Source organism: Daldinia caldariorum (assembly GCF_022478825.1).
Source record: "Daldinia caldariorum strain CBS 122874 unplaced genomic scaffold F4812scaffold_4, whole genome shotgun sequence".
NCBI classification, from domain to species: domain Eukaryota; kingdom Fungi; phylum Ascomycota; class Sordariomycetes; order Xylariales; family Hypoxylaceae; genus Daldinia; species Daldinia caldariorum.
This window is the reverse complement of record NW_025953040.1, coordinates 872,442-896,403: the sequence shown is the minus strand read 5'-3', so window position 1 is coordinate 896,403 and position 23,962 is coordinate 872,442. Positions and strand designations below refer to the sequence as shown.

The 23,962-nt window shown below is 45.6% G+C and overlaps 8 protein-coding genes across 8 annotated transcripts; 7 read left to right on the top strand and 1 right to left on the bottom strand.

Moving 5' to 3' along the window:
* Positions 1–197: 197 nt before the first annotated feature.
* On the bottom strand, positions 198–3,180 carry F4812DRAFT_420695 (terpene synthase). Its single transcript, XM_047933472.1, has 3 exons — positions 2,556–3,180; positions 761–2,473; positions 198–697 (listed from the first exon to the last, which is right to left on the bottom strand). The coding sequence occupies exons 1-3, from the start codon at positions 2,775–2,777 to the stop codon at positions 407–409; spliced, it is 2,226 nt and encodes a 741-aa protein (XP_047792189.1). The 5' UTR covers positions 2,778–3,180; the 3' UTR covers positions 198–406.
* F4812DRAFT_420691 (argininosuccinate synthase) lies at positions 3,181–6,631 on the top strand. Its single transcript, XM_047933471.1, has 17 exons — positions 3,181–3,534; positions 3,819–3,874; positions 3,930–4,019; positions 4,131–4,203; positions 4,258–4,334; positions 4,479–4,499; positions 4,617–4,719; position 4,783; positions 4,932–4,980; positions 5,029–5,062; positions 5,183–5,243; positions 5,446–5,651; positions 5,709–5,748; positions 5,829–6,042; positions 6,101–6,150; positions 6,241–6,308; positions 6,378–6,631. The coding sequence occupies exons 1-17, from the start codon at positions 3,516–3,518 to the stop codon at positions 6,440–6,442; spliced, it is 1,227 nt and encodes a 408-aa protein (XP_047792188.1). The 5' UTR covers positions 3,181–3,515; the 3' UTR covers positions 6,443–6,631.
* Positions 6,632–7,021: 390 nt separating this feature from the next.
* F4812DRAFT_305563 (DNA topoisomerase IV, alpha subunit) lies at positions 7,022–8,958 on the top strand. The gene is made up of 7 exons (XM_047931270.1): positions 7,022–7,366; positions 7,454–7,520; positions 7,603–7,711; positions 7,776–7,862; positions 7,922–8,002; positions 8,053–8,124; positions 8,184–8,958. Exons 1-7 carry the CDS (start codon positions 7,147–7,149, stop codon positions 8,745–8,747), a joined length of 1,200 nt encoding a protein of 399 aa, XP_047792187.1. The 5' UTR covers positions 7,022–7,146; the 3' UTR covers positions 8,748–8,958.
* On the top strand, positions 8,959–10,189 carry F4812DRAFT_305557 (ankyrin). The gene is made up of 2 exons (XM_047931269.1): positions 8,959–9,365; positions 9,470–10,189. The coding sequence occupies exons 1-2, from the start codon at positions 9,170–9,172 to the stop codon at positions 9,931–9,933; spliced, it is 660 nt and encodes a 219-aa protein (XP_047792186.1). The 5' UTR covers positions 8,959–9,169; the 3' UTR covers positions 9,934–10,189.
* A 1,230-nt stretch (positions 10,190–11,419) lies between these two features.
* On the top strand, positions 11,420–13,074 carry F4812DRAFT_457272 (SET domain-containing protein; the record flags this gene model as incomplete). The annotated part of the gene is made up of 4 exons (XM_047937145.1): positions 11,420–11,549; positions 11,641–12,266; positions 12,333–12,566; positions 12,619–13,074. The coding sequence occupies 4 exons, from the start codon at positions 11,420–11,422 to the stop codon at positions 13,072–13,074; spliced, it is 1,446 nt and encodes a 481-aa protein (XP_047792185.1).
* A 623-nt stretch (positions 13,075–13,697) lies between these two features.
* On the top strand, positions 13,698–15,285 carry F4812DRAFT_420632 (uncharacterized protein). The gene is made up of 5 exons (XM_047933470.1): positions 13,698–13,834; positions 13,870–14,112; positions 14,194–14,367; positions 14,427–14,777; positions 14,856–15,285. Exons 1-5 carry the CDS (start codon positions 13,785–13,787, stop codon positions 14,875–14,877), a joined length of 840 nt encoding a protein of 279 aa, XP_047792184.1. The 5' UTR covers positions 13,698–13,784; the 3' UTR covers positions 14,878–15,285.
* Positions 15,286–16,024: 739 nt separating this feature from the next.
* On the top strand, positions 16,025–18,581 carry F4812DRAFT_305540 (UV-endonuclease UvdE). Its single transcript, XM_047931268.1, has 4 exons — positions 16,025–16,120; positions 16,194–16,944; positions 17,014–17,415; positions 17,466–18,581. The coding sequence occupies exons 2-4, from the start codon at positions 16,291–16,293 to the stop codon at positions 18,354–18,356; spliced, it is 1,947 nt and encodes a 648-aa protein (XP_047792183.1). The 5' UTR covers positions 16,025–16,120; positions 16,194–16,290; the 3' UTR covers positions 18,357–18,581.
* A 3,911-nt stretch (positions 18,582–22,492) lies between these two features.
* F4812DRAFT_305212 (uncharacterized protein) lies at positions 22,493–23,913 on the top strand. Its single transcript, XM_047931266.1, has 2 exons — positions 22,493–22,909; positions 23,003–23,913. Exons 1-2 carry the CDS (start codon positions 22,843–22,845, stop codon positions 23,695–23,697), a joined length of 762 nt encoding a protein of 253 aa, XP_047792182.1. The 5' UTR covers positions 22,493–22,842; the 3' UTR covers positions 23,698–23,913.
* Positions 23,914–23,962: the final 49 nt, after the last annotated feature.

Below are 23,962 nucleotides of genomic sequence, written 5' to 3'. Positions count from 1 at the left end.
ACTAGTCACAGTGGGGTTGCCGCAGTTTCTGCCAGATCTATAGCTGGAAACAGTAGGCGGTGTTTAGGTAATTTGATCTCGGCTGTAACTCACCTTGGTTACGACTAACTACGTCGTACGCAATCAACATTCACTGGAAGCAGCTACGTCAGTGGTCATATTATCCACGCGACAGCTGTCGTAAACATCCAGCATAGTAGGTAATGATAGGATTAAGATTAACGTATTCTAGTAGATTTATCGTCACCGAAAATCAAAAACATCATACGTGACATTGATAATATTAACATTAATTATTTGTCCCACCCATTGATCTCATTCTCATATTATGGCCCTTTGCCAGATCGATTCTCATGCCTTACTTTAGGTTAGGTACCTAGGTACACTACCTCCTGACTTACACCCATTACACCACCGTCTCATTAGGGTACTTTGTTGCAAACATTCCCAGAGCTTTCATCGTGAAGGTGAACTTGTAGTTCGGGTATGATATCATGCAGCTCTTGTTGAACACGCCCTCAATCGCCTCTTGTTTCCATTCACCGTTCGGTTGTTGTCTGTCCATAATGAGTTTGATCCCCTTTTTCAGGGGTTCGATGTCTGGGTAATCCGCTTTCATGAGCCCTATCAGAGCCCATGCCGTCATTACGACCTGCGAGCCCGTTGGGTGCTCGGTGTACACCATTCTTTCGCAGGACTAAGAACAGTTAGTATACATACATCAACAGGCATATAAATTCAAGGTGCCAGTTAATCTTACGCGATAGCTTTCTGACCATCCCCCGTCTTCCCTCTGCTTGGAAATCAGAAAGTCGCAACCTCTTTTAGAGTAAGAGCTGTTGCCGTACGTCTCGCCAATGCTTTTTAAGCTTTCCAGGGCAAACATAGTCGCATAGGTATAGCATATGGCCCAGTTGCCATACCATGACCCGTCTGGTTGTTGCAGCGACTTTACTGCTCTGACCGACCGTGCAATAAATGATTCGATCTCTTTGGGTCTATAATCAGGCCAGTGCTTTTTGAATAATGACAGTGCGGTAACTACTGCCGTTGTACACTCCACATAGTCATATTCTACCATGATTTTACCAAAAACTTCCGCCGCGTTAAGCGTTTCCAATAGCTCGCTCCCTCGGGTTGGCTCGTAAGATGAGCAAGCACCAGATTTGTTCTGATAAGTAAGAAGAGTATCAACCGCGTCGAATATGCGTTGGTCTTCAAGAAGCGTGGGGAAACCAGGGGTATGCTGTAGCAGAATGACCGACTTCAATGCCTCCGAAATGCAGTCGCATACGGCATATCCCTGGTCCCTAGTACTGAAGGCCCATGCACCCTTTCGCTGCTGCCGATAACAGATATCTTGGTCCTTGCAGTTCTCGCGTATCTGCTGGTTATCAAGGAATATCAACGCCTTGTTCAGCATCGGTTTCCAGCGAGGATCCTGCTCGAGCCCCGCATCCATCAAGGCCTGGATCAGAAAAGAGGTATCCCAACATTGAACGCCATTGGTGCCATTGCAAAGCATACCTTCGTTATTAACCCACATTGAATCTTCCAACCTCTCGATATGCCTCCTGACCGAGTATGAGCGTGGGCCATCGCGGATATAGCAGACAATTGTGTTCATCGCCGCGTTCACTGGTGCCAAATCTGCAAAGTCCGTGTTTTCATCCTCCATATCGATTAGTTTGCTAACCCAAGCTTCGGCCTTCTGTGCAAGCCCCTTGGGGCGGAGGTACGGGTTCCAGATGTTGACAAGGAACCAATTTGCGGTGTTTAGAAGCCAGGACTTTGGATGGTAGTTATCGACAGAACATATACTATTTCTATTGCCGAGCCAGTCGATCGTCTCCCATGGTTCTACGAATAGTTCTTGTCTTAAATCCCGGATTATATCAGTCTCCTCGCAGGACCATTTCTTCTCGTAGATGTAACTCATGGGTAGGAAGACCTGGCGCATATGGATCCACCATCTCCAGGGGGCGATTGGCACCCAGTCAGGCAATAACCATAGTTCAGGGGGTACGGGGTTAACAATATCCCATTTGCAAATACCCAGTACACTCAGCCAAAACTTAGCCCAATGAGGAGCAAACGTAGCTCCTCCAAGTTTGTGCAATGTCCCTCTAGCCTTTACCATAATCGGGTGTTCGGGATCGACTCCAACGATACGAAGGACGGTGTAGTTCAGCGCAGTTCCGAAAACTGTGCTCTCTCCTTCTATATGCAAGCCCCAACCTCCATCTTCGGGATGTGCTCTGGCGAATAGATAGTTCTTTATCTCCGTCGCGACGTACCAGGGAATATGTGTCTTTGTCGCATACCAAGTAATCACGATACCTGGCAATAAGAACATAGGCCCACCGTATTCGCAACCCCATTGGCCGGAAGGCAATTGGAGCTTCTCGAAGAATGTCAAGCCATTGACGACGGAATCAAGGGGTTTCGTAGGTTTTGGTAGAGTTGGAAGTCCCTATAGCGAATGCAAGGGTTAGTTATATTGCTGAAGGGATATCATTGCGTGATTGGGAATACTCGGGAAGATGGAATCTTACAGTATCTAAACCGAGATACCACTTGTCAGCGTAACTCTGTGGCCACTTCTCTATAGCCTCGTCATCTTCTAAATAATGCCATGTGTGTCTCCCTTTCTCATCCAACATGCGCCATCTTGTTATGTCGGTCTTCTCTTTGAGTTGTCTGGGGCGCTTGGTCGGGGATGTCGTTTCATGGGCGTCCTCGGTGGCGCGTTTCTTGGACCGTGTCGTGACGACCATCTTTAGCGAGATCAAAATCAAAACAGAGATGGAGAGATATCAGTAATTGGATTCGATTAAGTAAAATGGTAATAATAGAAGAAATCCCGTGTGGCTTAACTTAATTTCAGCCAAGGTAATCTCCCTAACTATCCGCAATGTTGATGTTGAATCGTTGTATCCACCAATTTCCAGTTCTCAGCCCAATTCCTGTTCTCCCCTTATTCCCGCGCCGCTTTTAGGTGGAGCAACCCCGGGACTTAGCCGGAGCGTGCTTAACATAAGATCCATAGATCCATTAAGGAAGGAGGGAAGGGGGGGTACCTGATTGATTTACATAAAATATTTAGGCTAACTTAGATACTATTAATCATAGTTTTTGAGATCTGCCTTTTAAGAAGTTATTAGAGACATTATTGTACAATATAATATGACTGTACGACCAAAGAATTAGAAGCTATCTTATCTCCAACCAATTGAAATATGAGCGACTTCTGATTTGGCAATTTAGGTACATTGTCGAGCCCTAGGTAAGGTGGTACAGAAAAAAAGAAAAAGGGAAAAAAAGAAAAAGAAGCTTTAGGCTGACTCATAAGTGCGGCCCACAACAAACGTTTAGTAGAACTTTGAATACATAAAACACATAAAACATCATCCCACTTTCCTCACCAGTCGTTTCTATCCATACCTAATCTATTCATTGTGTCCCAATTGCTCAGTCATACAGTCATACAGCTCTATAGAAGCAAACAGCCCAAGATGTCTAAGGGTCGTGTCTGTCTGTGAGTATTTCCCTTTATTAAGAAATCAAATTTGTAGCTACCTAACTCAAAGCTTAAAACTGACCTTTTTCGTAGCGCCTACTCTGGAGGTTAGTTCCCAAATTGTATCCCCGTTATCGGCTCTCGATTTGGAGTCAAGACACCATAACGTCGTGTTTTTTTTTCCAAAAAAAAAAATGAGGGATCAGAGACGAGGTCATCACGATCACAATTACAATGACCATACCGTCTGTCTTCAGAAGTAACTATCTGTAATTTTTACTAATACATCAGTATAAAGGCCTTGATACCTCAACCATCCTAGTATGGCTCATCAACGAGGGCTACACTGTCGTCGTAAGTTCATTATATCGCCAATCGTAGCTACGATTCGTATCTAATATGCAATCAGTGCTTCTTAGCAGATGTCGGTCAGGAAGAAGACTGGGCTGCCGTCGAGAAGAAGGCTCTGAGCTTGGGTGCAGAGCGCATGATCATTGACGTACTTATATCCCTTTTCTTTTTGCCCCTTTATTTTACCTACCTCCCTAATATCATGTTTCCATGTTTACGCCACTCAAGGATGGGAAATTACTAACAACGGAATACGTAGAATCTGCAAGAGGAATTTGTTGAGAAGGTCATCCACAGAGCAATTCAGTGCAACGCCATCTATGAGGACCGATGTACGTGTCCAGCCTGCCTCCGACTCAAGTATGAAAATGTTAACCACTTGTTAGATCTCTTGGGTACCTCTCTGGCTCGCCCAATCATTGCAAAGGCCCAGGTCAAGGCAGCCATCGAGAACAACTGCGATGTACGTTGAATTTTTCAATGTTTGATCCAATACGCTTGGATTAAGGCACCTCTAGGGCAAACTTTTCATATTAGAAGCGGCACATTGGCTGCCATTTCTGAATAATTCTGATAGAAAGCTTACTAACCTATTACATTTGAGTAGTACGTTTCGCACGGATGCACAGTAAGCAGTATTCCTTGATAAGTTTCGTCTATAGAAGTAATAAACACTGACTTAGACCGCAGGGCAAAGGGTATTTACCATTTATTGGTCCTCGAGTATATTATCCTAGCTAACAAGCGCAGCAACGATCAAGTTCGTTTCGAGCTCGCCTTTGCGGCATTAAGACCCTCTCTAAAGGTCATTGCCCCCTGGCGACTGCCAGAATTCTGCGCAAAATTCCGTATGCAATATTCCCCCTTTTAAAAGTTCCAATGTGCACCCTTTTTAACCCATATCATTACAGAGTTAGTATTCCAAGGCCAAATCCTACAACCTAGACTCAATTATCCGCCGGATCTGGAGCTTGGGTTACCCACCATGAATAACCTGCGACTCGAATACAGTACCTTCTATAATTGTGTCTCGATAAAATGTACTAATATTTGTTTTCAGGGGCCGTGCAGACCTGCTTCGCTACGCAGCTGAGAAGAACATTCCTGTTGTATGTTATATAGCATCTCTTTAACTCACAATAACTAACGGAATACAGAGCTCGACCCCTAAAGAGCCTTGGTCCAAAGATGGTAAGAATTCCATTGATTTTGGGCGTGGATGCGACTTTACATGGTGCCAATAAATAGCCCTCCACAAGACGTTTGAAAATCTACGGAGCAATTTCAAGCAGCTAACCACAGCAAGTACAGACAACTTAGTACACTGTTCGTACGAAGCTGGTATCCTCGAAGATCCCGACCATACCCCTCCGTAAGTACATTCTTGTCTTTATCAGTTCTTCGGTTTTTTTTTTTTTGGTTTTTTTTTAGAGAGAGAGGGTGGGGGGGGAGGGAGGGAGCCAATCTAGAAGAGTTTTCTTTTCTGCTGTTCATCATATTGTTATTCTCTTCGTCCTAAATCTAGGTCTCCATAATCTGAGCATCAGCAACACTGCTAACTGTTTTGACCGTAGTAAGGAGTTATGGACCCGAACTGTGGACCCTCTTGATGCTCCCAATGAGCCGACTGACTTCTCTATTCACTTTGAAGCTGGTATTCCGGTAAAGGTCGTCCTTGGAGGTCAGGAAACTACTGGCAGTGTGGCCGTGTTCAAGCTCCTGAACAAGATTGGCCATGACAACGGTGTAGGCCGAATCGACATTGTCGAGAACCGCTTCAGTCAGTACTAGAAATGAAGGATAACGAGTGTGTCTGGACTAACTTTGCTGAATTTAGTCGGACTCAAGAGCCGTGGATGCTACGACACTCCTGGACTGTGAGTTCCCTTTACCCTGTCACAATAACTTAACCGCTTGGTTTTGTCTTGATAATCAATTGCTAAGTATTACCTTACAGCACTATTGCACGACTCGCACACCTTGACCTTGAAGGTTTAGTCCTCGACGGACGAGTTCGCGAGCTCCGTGACCAATTCGTGACACATTCGTGGAGCCGCCTGCTTTACAATGGTCTCTACTTCAGCCCTGAGAGGGAGTTCCTTGACAACTCGATTGTCTTTTCATCCAAGAACACAACCGGTGTTGTGAGATTGAGGGCATACAAAGGAAATGTGAGTAATATCTATGATTAATTCGTGTTGGACAAGATAATTAACACAATACTTTTAGGTATACGTCCTTGGTCGCTCCAGCACTGCCAGTAACCTTTACTCCGAAGAGTATGTCCACTCCAAATCCTCTTGCTCGAATAACGTTCAATGTTTTCTCCGTAGAATGCCATAGAGCAGTTGCTTACTTTACACGTTTAGGGCCGCTTCTATGGACTCTCTAGAGGGCTTTTCGCCCCAAGACACGACTGGCTTCATTGCTATCCAAGGTTAGTCCTTTCACCTCCCTTGCTTGTTCTCGCAAATGAAGGTAATGGCTAATTTACTTTTCTCTATAGCTATCCGCCTGAAGAAGTACGGCGAGCAGCGCGATAAGGAGGGCAACCCCCTAACTCACTCCTAAATCACATAGTAGGTTGCTTTAATAGGTAAGCAGCAAGTGATGTTGGCGTCCACTTCAAAAGATACAAGCTACGATTAGTAGCTAGTGTCTATTAGTGCGCATATGTCAGGTAATTATCTACATGCCTACAAGGTAGGTAGACATTCCGTGGACTAAAAATTAATAAATACCATCCTCGATGCCTTTTCACCTTTAAGGACCCCTCCTCTGTGCTACGTTTTATTATATCTTCCCAAAGTGCACAATATTAGAGAACGTACTACGGTATAAACTGTTGGCTGTAAGGTACTTGAACACGGCTATCGCCAATTTTGTGTATACGTACTCGTGTTCAATTTTGCTATGATTCGAGGATGATTCTTATGTAGTATGAATAATTCGGATACTTCAGCATAATTTCCACAGGAGATGAAAAGGAGAAAGAGCGGCAATGACGCTAAACCTGTTAAAGTTGCACTGCAGAAGGTTCGCGTTTGCGCATAATAGACGCAGCCACCCGTTTTCTACCCGTGATGCGCTGCACCAACGTTAGTGCAAAGTGCCAAGAATCATAGGCTTAGGCCTTATGTAAGAGGTACCAGCAGCAGGAGCAGCGACTTCCTCAAGATATGATTGCTGACATACTCAGGCGCAATTCGTCCGTACCAGGTAAATATTAAAAAAGATGCAGGAGAAACTTATTCTCATTTACAACTTCCATAACAATGGAGAGGCAATCAAATAGCGTCGTGGTTTTTAATGGAGATGCTACACGACATGCACAGGCCAGAACTGTCAAAGCTAAGATTGAGGATATCCTTGGAGAAATTATTGATGCACTTAGCGAAAATCGTGTCCTTGATATTCCTCTCCGTAGCCGTCGGTCAGGTAACGAGAGCCTCCTCCGATTTCCAGCTAGCACGGGAACGGAAGTAAAAAGATTTAGTGAGTTCATTTTCAGGGAAGGGGCCTTTCACTTGACTTTTATAAGGTAAGGTAGGTACACAACGCAACGTTAACTTGTATTCCTAGCGTGTGTCTTGTTGGTTCTCCATTTATGCTACGAGGCACTCAACTCTGGCCACGTTATTACGAAAAGGTCAGTTCGCTTCATTGCTACTATTTCCCGACCTACGGGAAGATTGGATGTATTAGACAAATTAGATACTAAATGACCCTAGAAACATATACTATCAGAATCCAGATCTTTTCGGCAGTCAGCAATACGTTGATAGCCTAGTCGATGATATCGCTTTTACTTTCGGAGTCGGTAGAGATGCGTTGAACATTGTATGCCCCTAATCCTTCAAGCGAAGTATGTGTAAGAAAGAACTGAGGTTGAGTATCAATGTAGGTTGCTGCATACAAAGGCCTGATTGCAGGAAGTGTCATCATTACCTTGAAGAACCACTCCGTCATCGACTGCAGCTCTGACGAAAATGTGAGGATCTAAGTGACTACTAGTAGAACCGTTAAGGGGTAGCTAATAAATAACACCAGGGTTCCTTAATTCCTCATGCCGAAGCCATTCGTCGGGTCGATATTGGTGAAACAAAATGGATTCTAGTCATCGAAAAAGAGGTAAGTCTCCTTGTCTATATATTCGATAGCCTCTCTGACAACTCTTCTAGGCCACCTTTCGGGGACTAGCCGCGTCTGGATATTATGGCTTATGTGATGCCGGTGTAGGCGTTCTTGTTACAGTGAGGCACCATATCCATAAGAAAGTGTTTTATATTATATTGCTCATTGCTATCCTCAGGCAAAAGGGTTTCCAGACCTAGTCACACGACAATTTCTCCATATTCTACATTCAGCCTTCCCGCAAATACCTATCTACGCGCTGGTCGACTACGACCCCAGCGGCATTGCAATTATGCTCACCTACAAGTGCAGCAGCCCGGGGCTTAGCCATGAGGAAAGCATCACAATCCCAGGGATTCTATGGCTGGGGCCGACAAGTACTGACATCCTAGGCCATACCCGCTACCATTCTATGCCAAATGCCAGCTCGTCTGACGATGTCAGTTCTGAGTATGGTTATGATCCGTCCCCATCCACCTCGCCACATTCACCACCTGGTGATTCTCTTTCCGCGATTCCGATTGAAGTTACTACTCATCTGAGTACTTCAGACCGGAGGAAAGCTATTGGTATTTTACGAAGGCTAGAAAGCCAACCTATTGGAAGTGTTGGTGAGCCGGATTTGGTGCACGAATTGCAGCTAATGCTTATGCTGAATATCAAGGCTGAGATCCAAGCAGTCGATGAGTCTGGCGACATGGCGGGCTGGTTGGACGATAAGCTCTCGAATTATCATTTCTGAATGAAATGCTACCTGAAATATGTAAAATAGAGGCTTATGTGGTATAGGGGAATAGGGGGTATAGCTTGCATCGTCAGGTTTTAGGGCGTCACGTGACCAGAAAATCCAATTGAAGGCAAAGGCCCAACTGAACGCTATCGCGAAAAGACATTGCCGCTAGAAATTCACCCGATTCTTGAAATTCCAACCAACTTAAATTTAAAAAGCCAGTGCTGCTTTCTCTAAGCGGAAAATTAAAACTATTTGGAGTTTGTGCCAAAGTTGTCCGATAAGAGTGTACAGAAACGTTGCTGTCGGAGCAACTAAAATTTTTCACTTCGCTCATCATCCATTCAAAAAGCACGGACCAGAAAGAGAGAACCAGATTGAGATTTCAATATTCGATTATTTACGACGAAGGAAAATATTAAAGGGGGGCAAAAATGGCACCTAAGTTATCGGAAGATGAGATTGACGACCTCGTCTACTTAGCCCGCACCGGCGATGATGCGGAGCTCACGGGGATGGTCCAGGAACTTGCTGATCGGGAGGGTGCCACACGGGCCGATATCATAGCGGCGGCCAGGGATGACGGCAAAGCAACCTGCTTGCATATGGCGGCAGCAAATGGTCATGCGAGTAAGTACCTACCTAACCTAATCAGCTATGCATTTTAACATCTCAACATCACCAACTATACCATCGTAGCTATATTAAGGGAATTTTTATTAACATCATATTAGAAACTGTCACTTTGATACTGTCGCATTTCCCTGCTCCTTCCAAGGCGTCAAAAGAAGCGGCAGCAGCAGCTGCTGCTGCACCATCTTCAGACGAAGCTGCTTCGCCGTCTCCCAGCACAGAAGCAGAGGTACCTTACATCAACGTACAGAACGCATTCGGAAACACAGCTCTACACTGGGCGTGTCTCGGCGGCCACCTAGACGTCGTCAAGCTGCTGCTATCGCGCGGGGCGTCGCCTACCGCGGCCAACGACAAGGACCAGATCCCCCTGGACCTCGCGGCGTTCAACAGCCACATGCACGTCGTGGACTACTTCCTCTCGCAGAGCAAGGATCTCGAGGGCGATAATGCGAAAGAAGGAGGGCTGGAGAAGGGCGCGCAAGATGTAAGGATGGGGGATGATGGAGAGGGGGAGGGAGCGGAGGAGGGTGCGAAAGCTGCTGGTTCGACGGATGGGGCCTAGCGGATAGGTAGATGCCAGGTAGCCAGAAGGGGAAGCATGAAGTCCAATAATTATAAATTTTTTGCAGGCCCGTTTGAGAAGCGGATGACTACGACCAAGCTTAACCTCTCTGATTTTACTTCAGTGGTGATCCCGACCCATCGAGGAGATACTCAAACTACCTACCTAGGTACTTCAGTCAGTTGTAGAGTTGAATATGAGCTACAAGTGTCAAATATGAGACTTTTTTTTCTTCTATTTTAATCACGGAATACAGATGAATATAGCCAATTCTTTAGTAACCAGTAATCTGCGGATATTGCTCTATAGGTAGAACAATTCACTAATGGAATTTATAAATCTAACTGAACTTATGCGAGCAATATGTTTCCCTATAAGTATGAGCGAGCTCATGTGAATGGGAGTTTGGATTGTGAATTGCTGTTCTTAAACTGTTTGCTCTATTGGTAGAGTATAGATTCCTCAAAAGTCGTGATATAGCGTTGTATAGTTACTGAATAAGGAAGTGGGAGGATGAAATGCATAAGAGAAAGCAGGCAATAGAAAAGATCATGTAAGTTAGTTGAAGCTTAATGGAAAGATGAGAGGAGAGGTACCTACCTCCCAGATAGTGTTATAATTCTAGCTTCAGTATTTCCCAAATACCGCATACTGCTGAGGTTTAAAAATGGACTGGCTTCATATGTCAAACCCGATTTTAGAAACACTTACACGCTGCATGATATATTAGAACAGTAATAAATAGCGCAAAACTAAGGCCGATAGAGGACGCCGTGGGCTATCGGTGGTGTACATAATCGGAACTACTGCAGTGGAGAAAGCGGTGAGTGCCCAATGCCCGTTCATATCTCTCTTAGTAAAGTACGTGGTCTAAAACAAGCTGTAAAAAGAAACATAGAAGCAAAAAAAAAAAAAAAAAAAAAAAAAAAAAAAAATTGTAAAGTCCACAAGTTGATTCGTCAATTCGGTGGACCCTCGAAGGTCCCGTCAGCTCGGCGATAAGGTACTGCTAGAAGAGGCGATTAGGATGTCTTACAGCTTTACTAAATTTAGACATAACTGGGGGAAGGAGAAAAAAAAGAAAAAGAAAGGAACATATGGCACAAGTCTAATAAATTTAAAATTTATTTAAAGCAGTAGCTCTGCACATTAATTTAGTGCTCCCGGCTGGTGTTAGACGCATATATAATATATATAGTCGCAGAAGATGGTATGTAATACACAGCTCTTACCATATAAAAACCTTCGTAGATGAATATTGTTTGTTGCTTTCAACTATCCGGTAACTGACTATAACTTTTCTAGCTTCGCTTTGTTCGCAGTAAAGTCGTCATTCCCGAATAATCTCCGATCCTATGAAAACAGAACTTGGTTGAATTTACCACCCATCTATCTTACTTACACAGTTTGCGACATACTAGATATTTCATCATCAGGATCTAAAAACCAATTTATTTGATCAGAGATCTAGGCAGTACGAAGAAATATGTCGGACCCAGCTTTTGATGCGAAATCCGCAACGTTTTTGGACTGGTTCAAGGCCTGGCCCGGCGCAACTTTTCATCCTAACATCCAGATCCAAGATCTACGCGCAAACGGCACCGGGAGAGGAATTGGTGCGACCCCAAAGCAGAATCCAACAGTGTGCATTTTTTTTGCACTTAAGCGAATATTCCGAAATCGCTAACCCATGGCCTTTTGCTTTAGTTACTACTGCCGACATCCCTGAAGATACCGTGCTATTCTCCATTCCCAGATCAGCAATCATCAATACGGAAACTTCTGACCTCCCTAAACGCATACCCCAAGTTTTTGAGACCACGGGCTTAGAGGATACAGATAATGAGGCCGACGAAGATGGGAGTGAGACTAGCGGTCCTCCCGATAACTGGGTCTCACTTATTCTTATTATGATATATGAGTACCTTCAAGGCGACAGATCTCGATGGAAGCCCTATTTTGATGTGCTTCCTACCCAGTTTGAGACGTTGATGTGGTGGTCTGACCAGGAGCTGAGCGAGCTGCAAGCAAGCTCAATTGTCTCCAAGATCGGCAAAGATGAAGCTGACGGCATGTTTCGCACTCGAGTAATACCGATAATCAATGAGCATGCCAATGTGTTCTATCCGGAAGGATCTGAGAAGCTTAGCGAGGATCAATTGATGCTCCTCGCTCATCGTATGGGTAGTGCCATAATGGCGTACGCCTTCGACCTAGAAAATGATGACGAAGAGCCTGAGAATGATGACGAATGGGTTGAGGATAAAGAAGGTACCCTTATGATGGGCATGGTACCAATGGCTGATATCCTAAACGCAGATGCCGAATTCAACGTAAGCACACCTCACGCCCACCCCAATAGATCATGCCTTATGAACGAGTGCTGATATAGTTAACAGGCTCATGTTAATCATGGCGAAGACAGCTTGACTGTCACTACCCTGCGACCAATTCCTGCCGGATCTGAAGTCCTTAACTATTATGGACCTCTAGGGAATGGCGACCTGTTAAGACGTTATGGGTACGTGACGAGAAAACACGCCAGATATGACGTGACAGAAATCTCTTGGGACCTGGTATTATCTGTACTCAAGGATACGCTCAGGCTAGACGAAGCTGTCTGGGGTAAAGCGGTAAGCGATAAAGCCCGTATCTGCTAATTTTCAAGGTGCTAACTGTTTGCAGGTCAATGAATTAGATTTGGAGGAGATTGAAGATGCTTTTGTCATCGAACGAGATTCGGGAGAGCCGAACTCCAATGGCGAATTTCAGGACGAACCAGCCTTTAAAGAGCTTCCTTCTGATCTGGTAGATCAGCTTCATACGTTACTCAAAGCGATTAGGAAGAGTAGCCCAGCTAGCATTCCCAGCAAGTCGATACGAGACGAAATCACATTGTCGGTTATACGTCGTGCTCTTGAACTGCGGCTGGCCCAATATCCTACAAGTCAAGTATACGATTTGGATTTGTTGTCCAATAATAAGATTTCGGGTCGGCAGAGGATGGCTGTGACCGTGCGATGGGGCGAGAAGGTCTTATTACAGGAAGCTATCGACTTCGCGCAAGAAAAGCTTCTTAAGGTTAAATCGGAGGCAGACCCGGAAGCCGAACCATATGCGAAAAGGCAAAGAACCAGGTGAAGGAAACACAGCGTTCTGCGAAGAAACGTTAATCTGTTTCGATCCCCCCCCGCCGAAGCCTAACCACGTGTGCCCGCCCGATAGCCTGATGTGCTGATGTTTAGGCAGTGCAGAAAACAAATGAAAAGGGCATTGGCCACAAAGAGATCCTAGCTATTTCTGTTAGATGCAGGCCGATGGGGGGCCGTCCTATCATGTAGCTGACTTCGTCCTGTTAGCTAGGCGCAAGTATACAGGGACAAGGTTAGCAAATAAGGTGTCAAATAAGGTAGTACTTGGGTCGGGAAAGGTTAGAGAATGGAGTGTGTAGATAATCTAACATAGTGGCTAGGTACCTAGCTTTAGGTAGATGTTAGATGAAGACCTCACGGTGATCTATTTTCCATTTTCCAACGCTGCATGCGAGAAAGGGGTTCGGGGACCTCAATTTAGCATATCAAAGCCTTATAGATTCCGGTATGTTTGCTATTGCGCCTCTCACCTGGTAGGTACCATTTCATGGCCCCGGCTTTCGCCAGATGCTTCAGCCCCCAATCTCAGCGGTCGCTCTAATTACTTCTAATTACATATCTTGCGTAAATTCTAGTGTCCTAGAACTATCTTGCGAACCGACTATTAATATTCACAAATCTAGGCAGCCGAACATGTAAGGGATAAGCAGCCTAGACCTTATATTTTGTCATTCGAGGCTAACGCGTGTAATAAGCTGTATGGGCGTTGACTGCCAGGTAGCTAAGGCTATGCTTCAGCATATGGAGGAGTATATGCACCATTCGGACGAGAACCTTTTTTAAGACATTCGACGACGGCTGCCGAAACTTTACAGCTTGAAGGCGGGTTAGGTTTCTGTACTCGCCGAGCTGTGGAATGTGCAGCCCCGCTCGAAACATCTCGACATTTACTGCCACTCCCGCTGTGTCACTCAAATTCATACCTAACTTTGACCCATATCTGTAAGCGGCAAGAGATGGAGATTACCTGGAAATCCATAGTCGTGTTCATCCTCGCCTTTTTAGGGCTGATTGTCGTCCTAGTGCTGTAAGTTACGACTCTCATACCTATCTTACTATATTCCCGACCCTGTGCGCGCTGAAGGATGTTGACAAGCTTTTCTAATAGGTGCACAAGATGGCTCGACCTGCGAGGAAGATTAGCTCGTCTATGGGCTAGGAATAAGGGAAACTCGGAGCCTGGCCTGCCGATTTCGATCGAGAGCGCACTGATACAACTAGAGAGTGCCACTGACAAGAGACCGGCGCGCAATTCCCTGACGGAGTTGGAGGATGCTGAATGGTCAGGCTGTTCCCGAAACTCTTCTTGCGCTGGTATCGTAAATCTAATCCCGCGGACAGTCCTATATGCCTAGCGTATCTCTACCCTAACAGCGCTCGCCCATCTACATCGGCAGCCGACCATGAAGCAGATCTAGAGACGGGAAACGGTATGTCGAGATCGCCTACGATCATCACAGTGGCTTCGGACGGAGCTGTGGAGAAGGGCCCGCCCACAAAACCAAGTCACGACGAAGTACTGAAGATGAAAAGATGCAGACACATTTTCCACGCCAAATGCCTGGCCAAGTGGTTTCTGCGAAAGGAGTACCGATGTCCGGTCTGCCGGGTTACATATTACCAGGAGGAGGAGGAGGCAGAGGCAGAGGACTATCGCATGGCAGCTTTAATGCCAGTTGCCGTAGTGTGGTAGTAAGTCCGAATAGTTACCTAGGTGCCTACCTAGGTGGATATATTATTTTCTTACCGTGGTATTGATTGGGTGTTCAGCACTTCTTTAGGTATCTGTTAAGGAAGAATGAGAGATCCTATGACGGATAAGAACTACCTTAGGCGGGCATTAAGGCGATAGGTTAGGTACCTAGGTATGTAGTGGGGAGGATATGATGACTTCAAGAAGAAGGGGAAAAAAGAAGTCTGCGGTCGTTTAGAATCGATCTTAGATGATTCGGACGATTAGCCGCGTTTGGCATTGATGTCGAGAAGTTGATAATAGAGATCAAATGGGGCCTAGGTACCAAGGTACCTATGGAATGGGTATTGGTAATGAGGTTACCTAGGTAATTTGTACATCAATCTATTAAAGACAACTGAATTTGGTCCATTTATCGATAGGCAAATGATCAAGCATTTGAACTTCTTCGTTTAAGGTACGCGCTTAGCAACTCTCTTTTAAAACAGACTAAAATAAATAGGTACAACTATGATCTTTCTATAAAATACCTATTTTCATAATAGGTATTTTCGCATATTTCTTTGCGACATTATTTTATCGTACATAATTCTAAGCTATCATTTAGGTAATCATAGGTACCTATCACGTAACCAGCAACATAGGCGCGCACCCGGAGCATTTACTCGATCGGCGCTAAGATGATTTCATCGGGTCATCTCTCGAATTTACGGAATACATGACCTCACATCTAATATGCTCCAACGTTGCCCCAACGCATCCCAAGGTGTACCAAGATCGGAATTGATCTCCATTCCTCTGTGTTGGATTCTCAATTTTTTTAACGGTAATCTCAGATAAGATACAATTCGTTAGAGAGGGTCCGGCCCGCTGCCGCAACACGAACATAGCCAAGAACAACCAAGAATCATCATCAAATTCGAGAAGTGGCCAAAATGGAGCAAAGCTTCCCCAAAGGCTTCCCAAAAGCTTTCTCCCTTGCAACTTTGCGCCTCGTCCCGGCTCGTGTATCATAGCTAGACTCAAGCCCATGACGCGTATCCGATCTCTCATATCTACTCCATTACTTCACTGTTTTCAACACTGGACAGCATGGACCAACCAGCCAACCTAGCGTAGCCATCCATTTAAAAGTCATGTTGATCCGTGCTGATATGCTCAACAATGGGGGAAATGACATTTGACGCTTCTGGACCGCTCAGCTTGCTTCTTTCATAGCGTATAACAGATGATCTCATCCATATTAATTTTCTTATCATTCATGAATACCCTGAGCCAAACTTCTCATTCCTACCCTGCCTTAACAGACTTCCAAGCCAAAGTCATAGCACTTCACATGGTAGTACTAATATCCTTTCCTACCCACCATCTAACCTCTGAATGTCCGTCTTTCCGTATCTGATTCGCTGCTCCAGAGCTGAAACTAAACGTGTTCTCAGCCACATCACGCTGATTATACATCACGCACATCGCATACACATATGCTCCCTAGACTATCTTAACATTTCCGTTATGATGGTACCTAAAAGAAATAGATCCACCGTTGTTCTACAACAAGAACGACCAGACCAAGATGCTCAACAGGACCAGTCTGATGCCAACCCCAGAAGGTCAGAGCGTATTGGCAAAAAGCAAAACGATGTATCTCAGCCTGGTGGTAAGCTAACTGACGGGGGAAATTCGCTTTTGGCGTCCACTCGATCAAAAAAGAAAGGACTGCCAAAGCCAGATATTATAGGAGATGTTAGAGGGGCCATCGATAACCTTCGTGAAATGGAGAATTCCTTCCGCGATGATGTCAAGAGGCAGAAGTTGGAAATTGACAGAAGTTCCATTACAATTGACTCTAAGAAAGAAGAACCAGATTTAGCTTTTTTATCGAATTACGATAACGATGCTCATGACTCTATCCCGGCGGAATTCGAAGAGGGGGGTCGGATTAAAGACAAGCAACGACCCAAGCCAAAAACTGCAGCAAAAAACCGGGATGCTGCTATTTACAAGGGAAGTGAGGCTTACCCAGACGGTGAACCGGGCGATAGGGAGGAAGGAGGTGATCAACCCGAAGAGGAGGTCGACGTCAATACCTTGAAACAGGAAGGCTCCAGACCTCCTCCAGTCAACAGTGACTATCTACCATTGCCCTGGAAAGGTCGATTGGGTTATGTGAATCCCCCTGAGCATCATGATTAGGTGTATGTAATAGCGTAGCATGCGATCTCTAACAATAGTCAGGCCTGTCTCAATACATATTTACGACTTTCGAACCCACCCGTATTCAGTTCAAGAACCTGTCGGATATCTTCCATTCTTGATCATCGCCATCCTCTTCAAGATCCGTCCCAACCAGAACACCCAACCAAGAATAGACCGGACAAAGATAAGCCGGCTAACGTAGCCAGGGGCCAGAAATATGTACAAGCGCTTGGCCTTGCCAACGCGCGTGATATCGTAAAGATGATCCTCTGGAACGATAAGTATGGTATCAAATTCATGCGCTTAAGTTCGGAGATGTTCCCTTTCGCCAGTCATGAATTGTATGGCTATAAGCTGGCACCGTTTGCTTCAGAAGTGCTTGCCGAGGCTGGAAGAGTCGCGTCCGAGCTAGGCCATCGACTCACCACCCATCCTGGACAGGTATATTGAACTAGCCGATGCCCAAGTTGTTACTGCTAACTCGTTTGAAGTATACACAACTTGGATCACCTCGGGCAGAAGTTGTTCGAAACGCGATGCGCGATCTTGAATATCATGACGAGATGCTTACGCTTTTGCGCTTGCCCAAGCAGCTCAATAGGGACGCCATCATGGTTTTGCATATGGGAGGCGTGTTCGGTGATAAGGAGGCTACCCTCGATCGGTTCAGGAAAAGTTATGCCAAACTCTCGGAGGGTGTCAAAGCTAGGTTGGTACTGGAGAATGACGACGTATCTTGGACTGTACATGATCTACTCCCGATATGTGAGGAATTAAATATTCCACTTGTTTTGGACTTTCATCATCATAACATCATGTTTGACAAAGATCAAATCCGCGAAGGCACAAAAGATATTATGGAACTTTACCCAAGGATAAAATCAACTTGGGATCGGAAAAGGATTACACAAAAAATGCATTATAGCGAGCCTTGCTCCGAGGCTATCACTCCTCGCCAGCGGCGAAAGCATCGCCCTCGTGTTCTAACTCTTCCGCCGTGTCCTAATACTATGGATCTCATGATCGAGGCGAAAGATAAAGAGCAAGCCGTATTTGATCTCATGCGAACTTTTAAACTGCCCGGATGGGACCGATTCAACGACGTTATCCCGTACGAGCGCGCGGACGAAAATAGACCGCCACCAAAGCTGCCGAAGAAGAAAAAGCGCAAGGCCAAGAAAGATGCAGACGCAGATATCGAAGCTGAAGAAAACGCGGAGCAGGAAGTCAAGCCGCCTCCCGAGATACCGGAATCGGACCTTGGGATGGGCGGCCCTAATAACCGGGTATACTGGCCCCTTGGTATGGAGGAATGGCTCCGCCCGAAGAAGAGGGAGACCAAGAAGAAGAGAGCTAGTGACGAAATTGATGGCGATGATTAACTCCGCTTTCGGATTTGGGTAGTGGTGTGCTATAGGTACTGCAACAGGCTTGCATACTCGTCTACAATCAGATACAACGGGATAAACTCGGCAGACTGTAACGTTAGAAGCACTGTGTCTTTCCTCATCGTCGCCCAGTGGTTTGGCTTTTCCGTAGACATATTTGCTTGGTGCATTGTCAACTACGTGTTAACATAATCTCATCAACGTCGTCGTATTTTGCGTATGTAAAATTGTCAGGTCCTGGTAACCTTTATGTTTACCATACTTGTTGCAAAGACCTATCATCTGACGGATCAACATATGCCGATAAGCTGTAGTAAGCTTTGCATGGCAGATTCTTTATCCCAATGAGGCATACATTTGCGAGTTGAAGAGAGCGCTGAAAAATGGCTAATGTATGTTGACCTGTCGCTTGGTATAAACCATATCGGTTGATATTGCCCCGGCCTATACAAGATATGGGTGTGAGGCTGCTGGATAACGAAGAGCAACTATAGGAGGACAACACGCAACAATGACAGCGTAGCTATGCCGAATATATTTTCCTTGATGCAGGGACTTGTAGCTGTGCATATGACTGGTAATTATGTAGCCATGGATGCTACCACGGCCGTTCCCTTCTCTTATATAGGTCATGTCTTTGAGGGTCTCGATCATCGGGGATAGGAACGATTGGCTCCGGGATTCGCGAGTTCTATGAAGGGCTATGTGAATTATCTTATTTGCAGCACGCGAAGAGCCATCAATCGAACACCTAGCAAGAGTCGGTAATGCCGAATCGCTTATCTGCAGGGTAGTTATTCCAGCCTCTTTCAGCCCGTACACCACATTGCATGTGAGGATACATTTACCGACCGTGCCAGAGATAACACCGTCCATCTTGCTCATGTGTCACCGTCGCTAGATTGGACAGCAGATGTGTGCTAGGATCCGAGTGGTAAAATGTGATATATAACAACGCAGATCTAGGTAACGGAATTAGAACGACGATTACATGGGCTAGGAGACAAACTAAGGGAGTGATATTGCTGAAAGATGGGTATACCACCTACCTAAGGTACTTAGCACTGCTTTTCTTAACTCACCATATTATTCAATTAATACCTCTCGTAGGTACCAGGGATGAAATAGGGGTCATCGGGAATCTGATGAATATTATAACATTGGCCACTATTGACCAACCATGTTATCAAGTCACCATCGGCCCATGGACAGAGAGAGATAGAGAGATGTAGCGCGCAATGCACGGATTTTCCATCTCGTAAACAACATTTAAATGGCAGCGTCGTATCTGCTACGGTATAAGGCTTACAAGGTCTCATATCTCAGGGTTCGGCAACTGGTTCACCAAAAGCCGGAAACACGAGCCAACGGTCCAAGACATCAGGGTCGCCCATACCCTCATCTAGATAGTGGGCAGAAGATAAGATCTCCGGGTCGATATCAGCGCGGCCGGCCTACCTACCTACCCACGGTCGGTCGAATCCAACGGGACTGCAGCCGTATCTCGCTGCTGTGCTACGCACACAAAAGGACCCCTGAACTACCTACCGCTGGGATCAGGTAGCTCTGAAGCTGGGCTCGCTAAACTACTAGCTATTTCGAGCACGATAGGGGTCTGGTTCTTGCATCGTCGGCAGAGCTATTGGAGCGCTTGGATAGGCATGCCTGTTTCCCTCGAGCCTCAAAAATTCCCGGATAAGCATGTGCTAGCGGTCGTTGTTCCTACTCGTCCTCGGACGTTCTGCGATCGCCCTCTGCCCGTGCGTGCCGCCACGTTATTTTAGGTACCTACCTAAGGGAGGTAGAGATAGGTATACATAAGATACCTACATATTATACCTTAGTTCCCTATATAAAAGCACGCATATATCAGTCTTACCCTGCGTCAAATGGTCCAGGGGTAGGGACGGGAAAGGTGCGCTAATTATGTAGTACGCGCAGAGATAGATAGTCACCCTTTGGACCCTGACTTTTTTTTATAGGTATATAATCTATTATTATCGTTATTTTTTTTCTTGCCTGGGTGGGTGACGGGAGAGTTCGGAGCGTGTACAGCGGCAGAGGAAGAAAAACATCTTATTAGAGGGAACGAACTGGTGAGCTGGTAAAATTCACGTTAAGGGGTCGATGAGCAAAATTCGGGAGATATCGATTTCCGTCCATCCGGCTCAATAAGAAAGGGTCCTTGTCGCAAGTAGAGGGAGAGAGAGAGCATGGAAAGAAAGTAAGGCATTTTACAGATTGGCGCATTTCATGGTGTATTGTACGGACCTAACGTACAGGATGTGCACAAACTATATAGAAGACGCAATATTAGACGATAGGCAATGAATGCATGTTTGATGTTTGGTGGTTGACATGACAATAATTTGAAGGGGGGGTAACAGATTTAAGGGGCTTGCTTCTTTAATAAATATATTTTATCTGATACTAATAAACTCGAGATAAGTCGGAATGGGACCCAACGCTGTGACGCCGTGACGCCGTGCACGAGGGTCCGACAAAGTGGATAAAGGGAAGTAAATCATGAGCTTAGGTAACGCCGTTATAGGTTGGCAATGCCGACCGAAGGACAACAGGAAGACAGAAGTATCATGAGGTCACTTGGAGACCAAGGCCCACCCCCTTAAAAAATTTAAAGAATAAAAAAAAATGATGTCAGGTTTACCATTTCGAAGGGTTTTCGGGAAGGACCTGAAAGGAACTCGAGCCTTAAAGTGAACAATGGGTTAGGTACCTGGCCGCAGGGGCGGGATGTAGGTAAGCTTTTACCGAGTAAGAAGTACAGATACATTTTTATGATACGTGGAATACTTTGGTTTTAGCAGGCTTTTGCAGGGAAAATCTCGTACCAGAGAACTCAAACATTGGAATCGTGACATAAGGTTCTCGTGAGATGATGGGATGATCATTGCCTTAATAAGCTTCTTTGCAGGGGGAGGCTCGTGCTGTTTACCTAAGGTATGAAATACATACCTACATATGTACATGTTACGTAGCTGTGTACAGCTCATACTGATTACTTTAGGTACCTAGGTAGGTACCTATGACCCCACCAAGACAAGACCCCCCGACTATGCTGGAAATATCCACCCATCTTCTGTACCATTCTGCACCTTCTGTGCAAGCATCAAACAAGGCTAATGATACGACTTGACCCCAAAGCTGTAACACCTGCAGCAGTAGTGACAACAGTAGCAACAGCAATAGCGTTATTAGGTTTAGCACGTTTTAGCACGTTTAGGTGTTTGTTCCCCCCTCCCGAGGTCGATTTCACTAGAGCAACCTGAGCAGACACTACCTACCTACCTAGGTACCTAACTAACTACAACAACAACTTGAACTAGCGACTTGAACTAACAAGTTCATTGTTTTGAGCAACGAATCGCCACATTATCCTCACCTTATCACCTTGCTCTCTAACTTGTGTGCCTTCTCGACAACCCGCCTTAAATTTTTTAGCCTTCTAGTTCCGTTTCCCATCCCGAGTTTTTTCTTTTTTATATGACAATTCGCGTCTTTCCTCTCAATCACAAGATCTCCACCAAGTGAGACAGATAGACACACGACGTAGCGACAACACCATCAGGAACTAGAGGCCAAAACGGTAATAGGATAATACGCTATTGCATTCCTCTCACCCTCCATCATAAGGGAAAAAAAAAGCCACACATCCACATACACCATACAGCGGGTAACACATGCCCTACCAGCCGTAAGTGAAGAAAAAAAAGAAAATCTACCCGCATTGGATTCCAAAGTCCAGAACCCCAAGCCCATCGGTGAAATACTAGAGCATCATCATTATCATCAGGACGATCATCAGCATTACCCCGTAGTATACCCTAGCATAGGTACCCTAGCATACCACGTACAATACAACACAGCACTACAGCACAACGCTACTGTACAATACATACTCCCTCAGCCATAATCCCGAATAAATATCAAATCATACCGAAGCATCAAATCACATCAAATCAAATATCACAAGCAGAAGGGACGGAAAGGTTGGAATAGAAAAATCCACTGTTTTCTACTGCAGGGACCCAAGTTTCTTTTTCCCCGCGTCCCGTCTGCCACCTTTTTTTTATTTTTATTTTATTTTTTTAGGTTAGGTACCTAGGTACCTAAGGTATTTTCCAACTTTAACCTCCACAAATCCCTGCCAACCTAAACCGCCAATCCGCAAACCCGCCATCCTTCTTTTAGCCCTAGTTACCTACCTCCTAACGTTATTATTCTTACCACTTCCACTTACCAACTTCCTACCTCTACCTAGGTAGTTTTCGCTTACCTCCGCCTACTTCTTTCCCATCCACATTACTCCATATTTTCCTCCCCCCAAAGCTGTCGCATACTTGACTACCTACCTCTATTCCCATCCTTTCGTACTTTTCAAAAACTTCCCCATTCTACATACATTCATTCAACTTACCTAAATACACTTACCAACACTTCCTCTTCTTGCAGTCCCAAAATGGCGACCGTGGAGTTGAGCCCCAAAGCTATGCATATTCCGAACCACGAAATTAAGCGCCCTAGAGGTACGTCATATGTTTCCATCTATCCCTTATGCTACGATTTCCCATCTTGCTCCGTCAGCGTGGCCTTGGACTAATTGATTCTTCTCTTGGTAGGCATTTTAAAGAACTCATTTCAAAAATCGCCACCCCCAACATCTCCGATCAAGGAAAAGGACTTGTCTGAAAAGGAGCTCACCATCATAAATACCCAAACAAATGCCGGACATCGTCGCTCTTCGAGTGCTGCCAGCCGTCCCCCGGGCTCGCGCCGCCAATCGTCACGCACCCCTTCCCACGGCCCAGACCAAGAAGTGTTAGATAACAATCAGCGCTTGAAATGGGACGAAGCAAACCTCTACTTGACCGAGCAGGAACGTACGTCTACCATGAAAATTACCGAGCCCAAGACGCCGTATGCTAGACACTACGAGCCGTCGGAAGATGACGACGACGATGAGATGTTTGATGGCGAGCATTCCCGAAAGGAAGAAATTCCCGGGCTGTCGCTAGGAGAACCGGAAGAGGAAATCCCCGAAAGCGAATTTGGAGCCGCGCGCAAGCAGAGCAAGGTTCATGTCAACGACGAGGATGCCACACCGGAACATGATGCCGAAAATGAACTCGCGGGCCTGACCCCGGAAGAGAAAGAGAAGCACCGCAAGTTCGAGTTGTTGCGGAAGAAGCACTACGAGATGAAGGACGTCGCCAAGTACCTCGGCCACCCGGAGTCGCTCGACGAGCTTGAGGACGATGAAGAGGTCCCCCCGATGCCTACCATTAATGGCGCTGCTGTCGGAGCTGGCGACTAGGAATACGGGACAAACCACTCTTCTCTTAAGAGAAACGCTGCCAACTTTGATGACGAGAGAAGAGCAAGTAAATTACAACGACGGGGTTATGGGTGCGATGACAGGACATGCATTGATGGACGGAGTTAAATGGCCAGGTGGACTGGAGTGCCTCTTGATTTGTTCTTCTTCCCAGAGGCACAATAGATGAATTTCGGTGTTGGAGGGGCGAGCGACATACTACCCATTGGGCTGGGAGGGAGACATGGTTATTTTCGGGTGAATC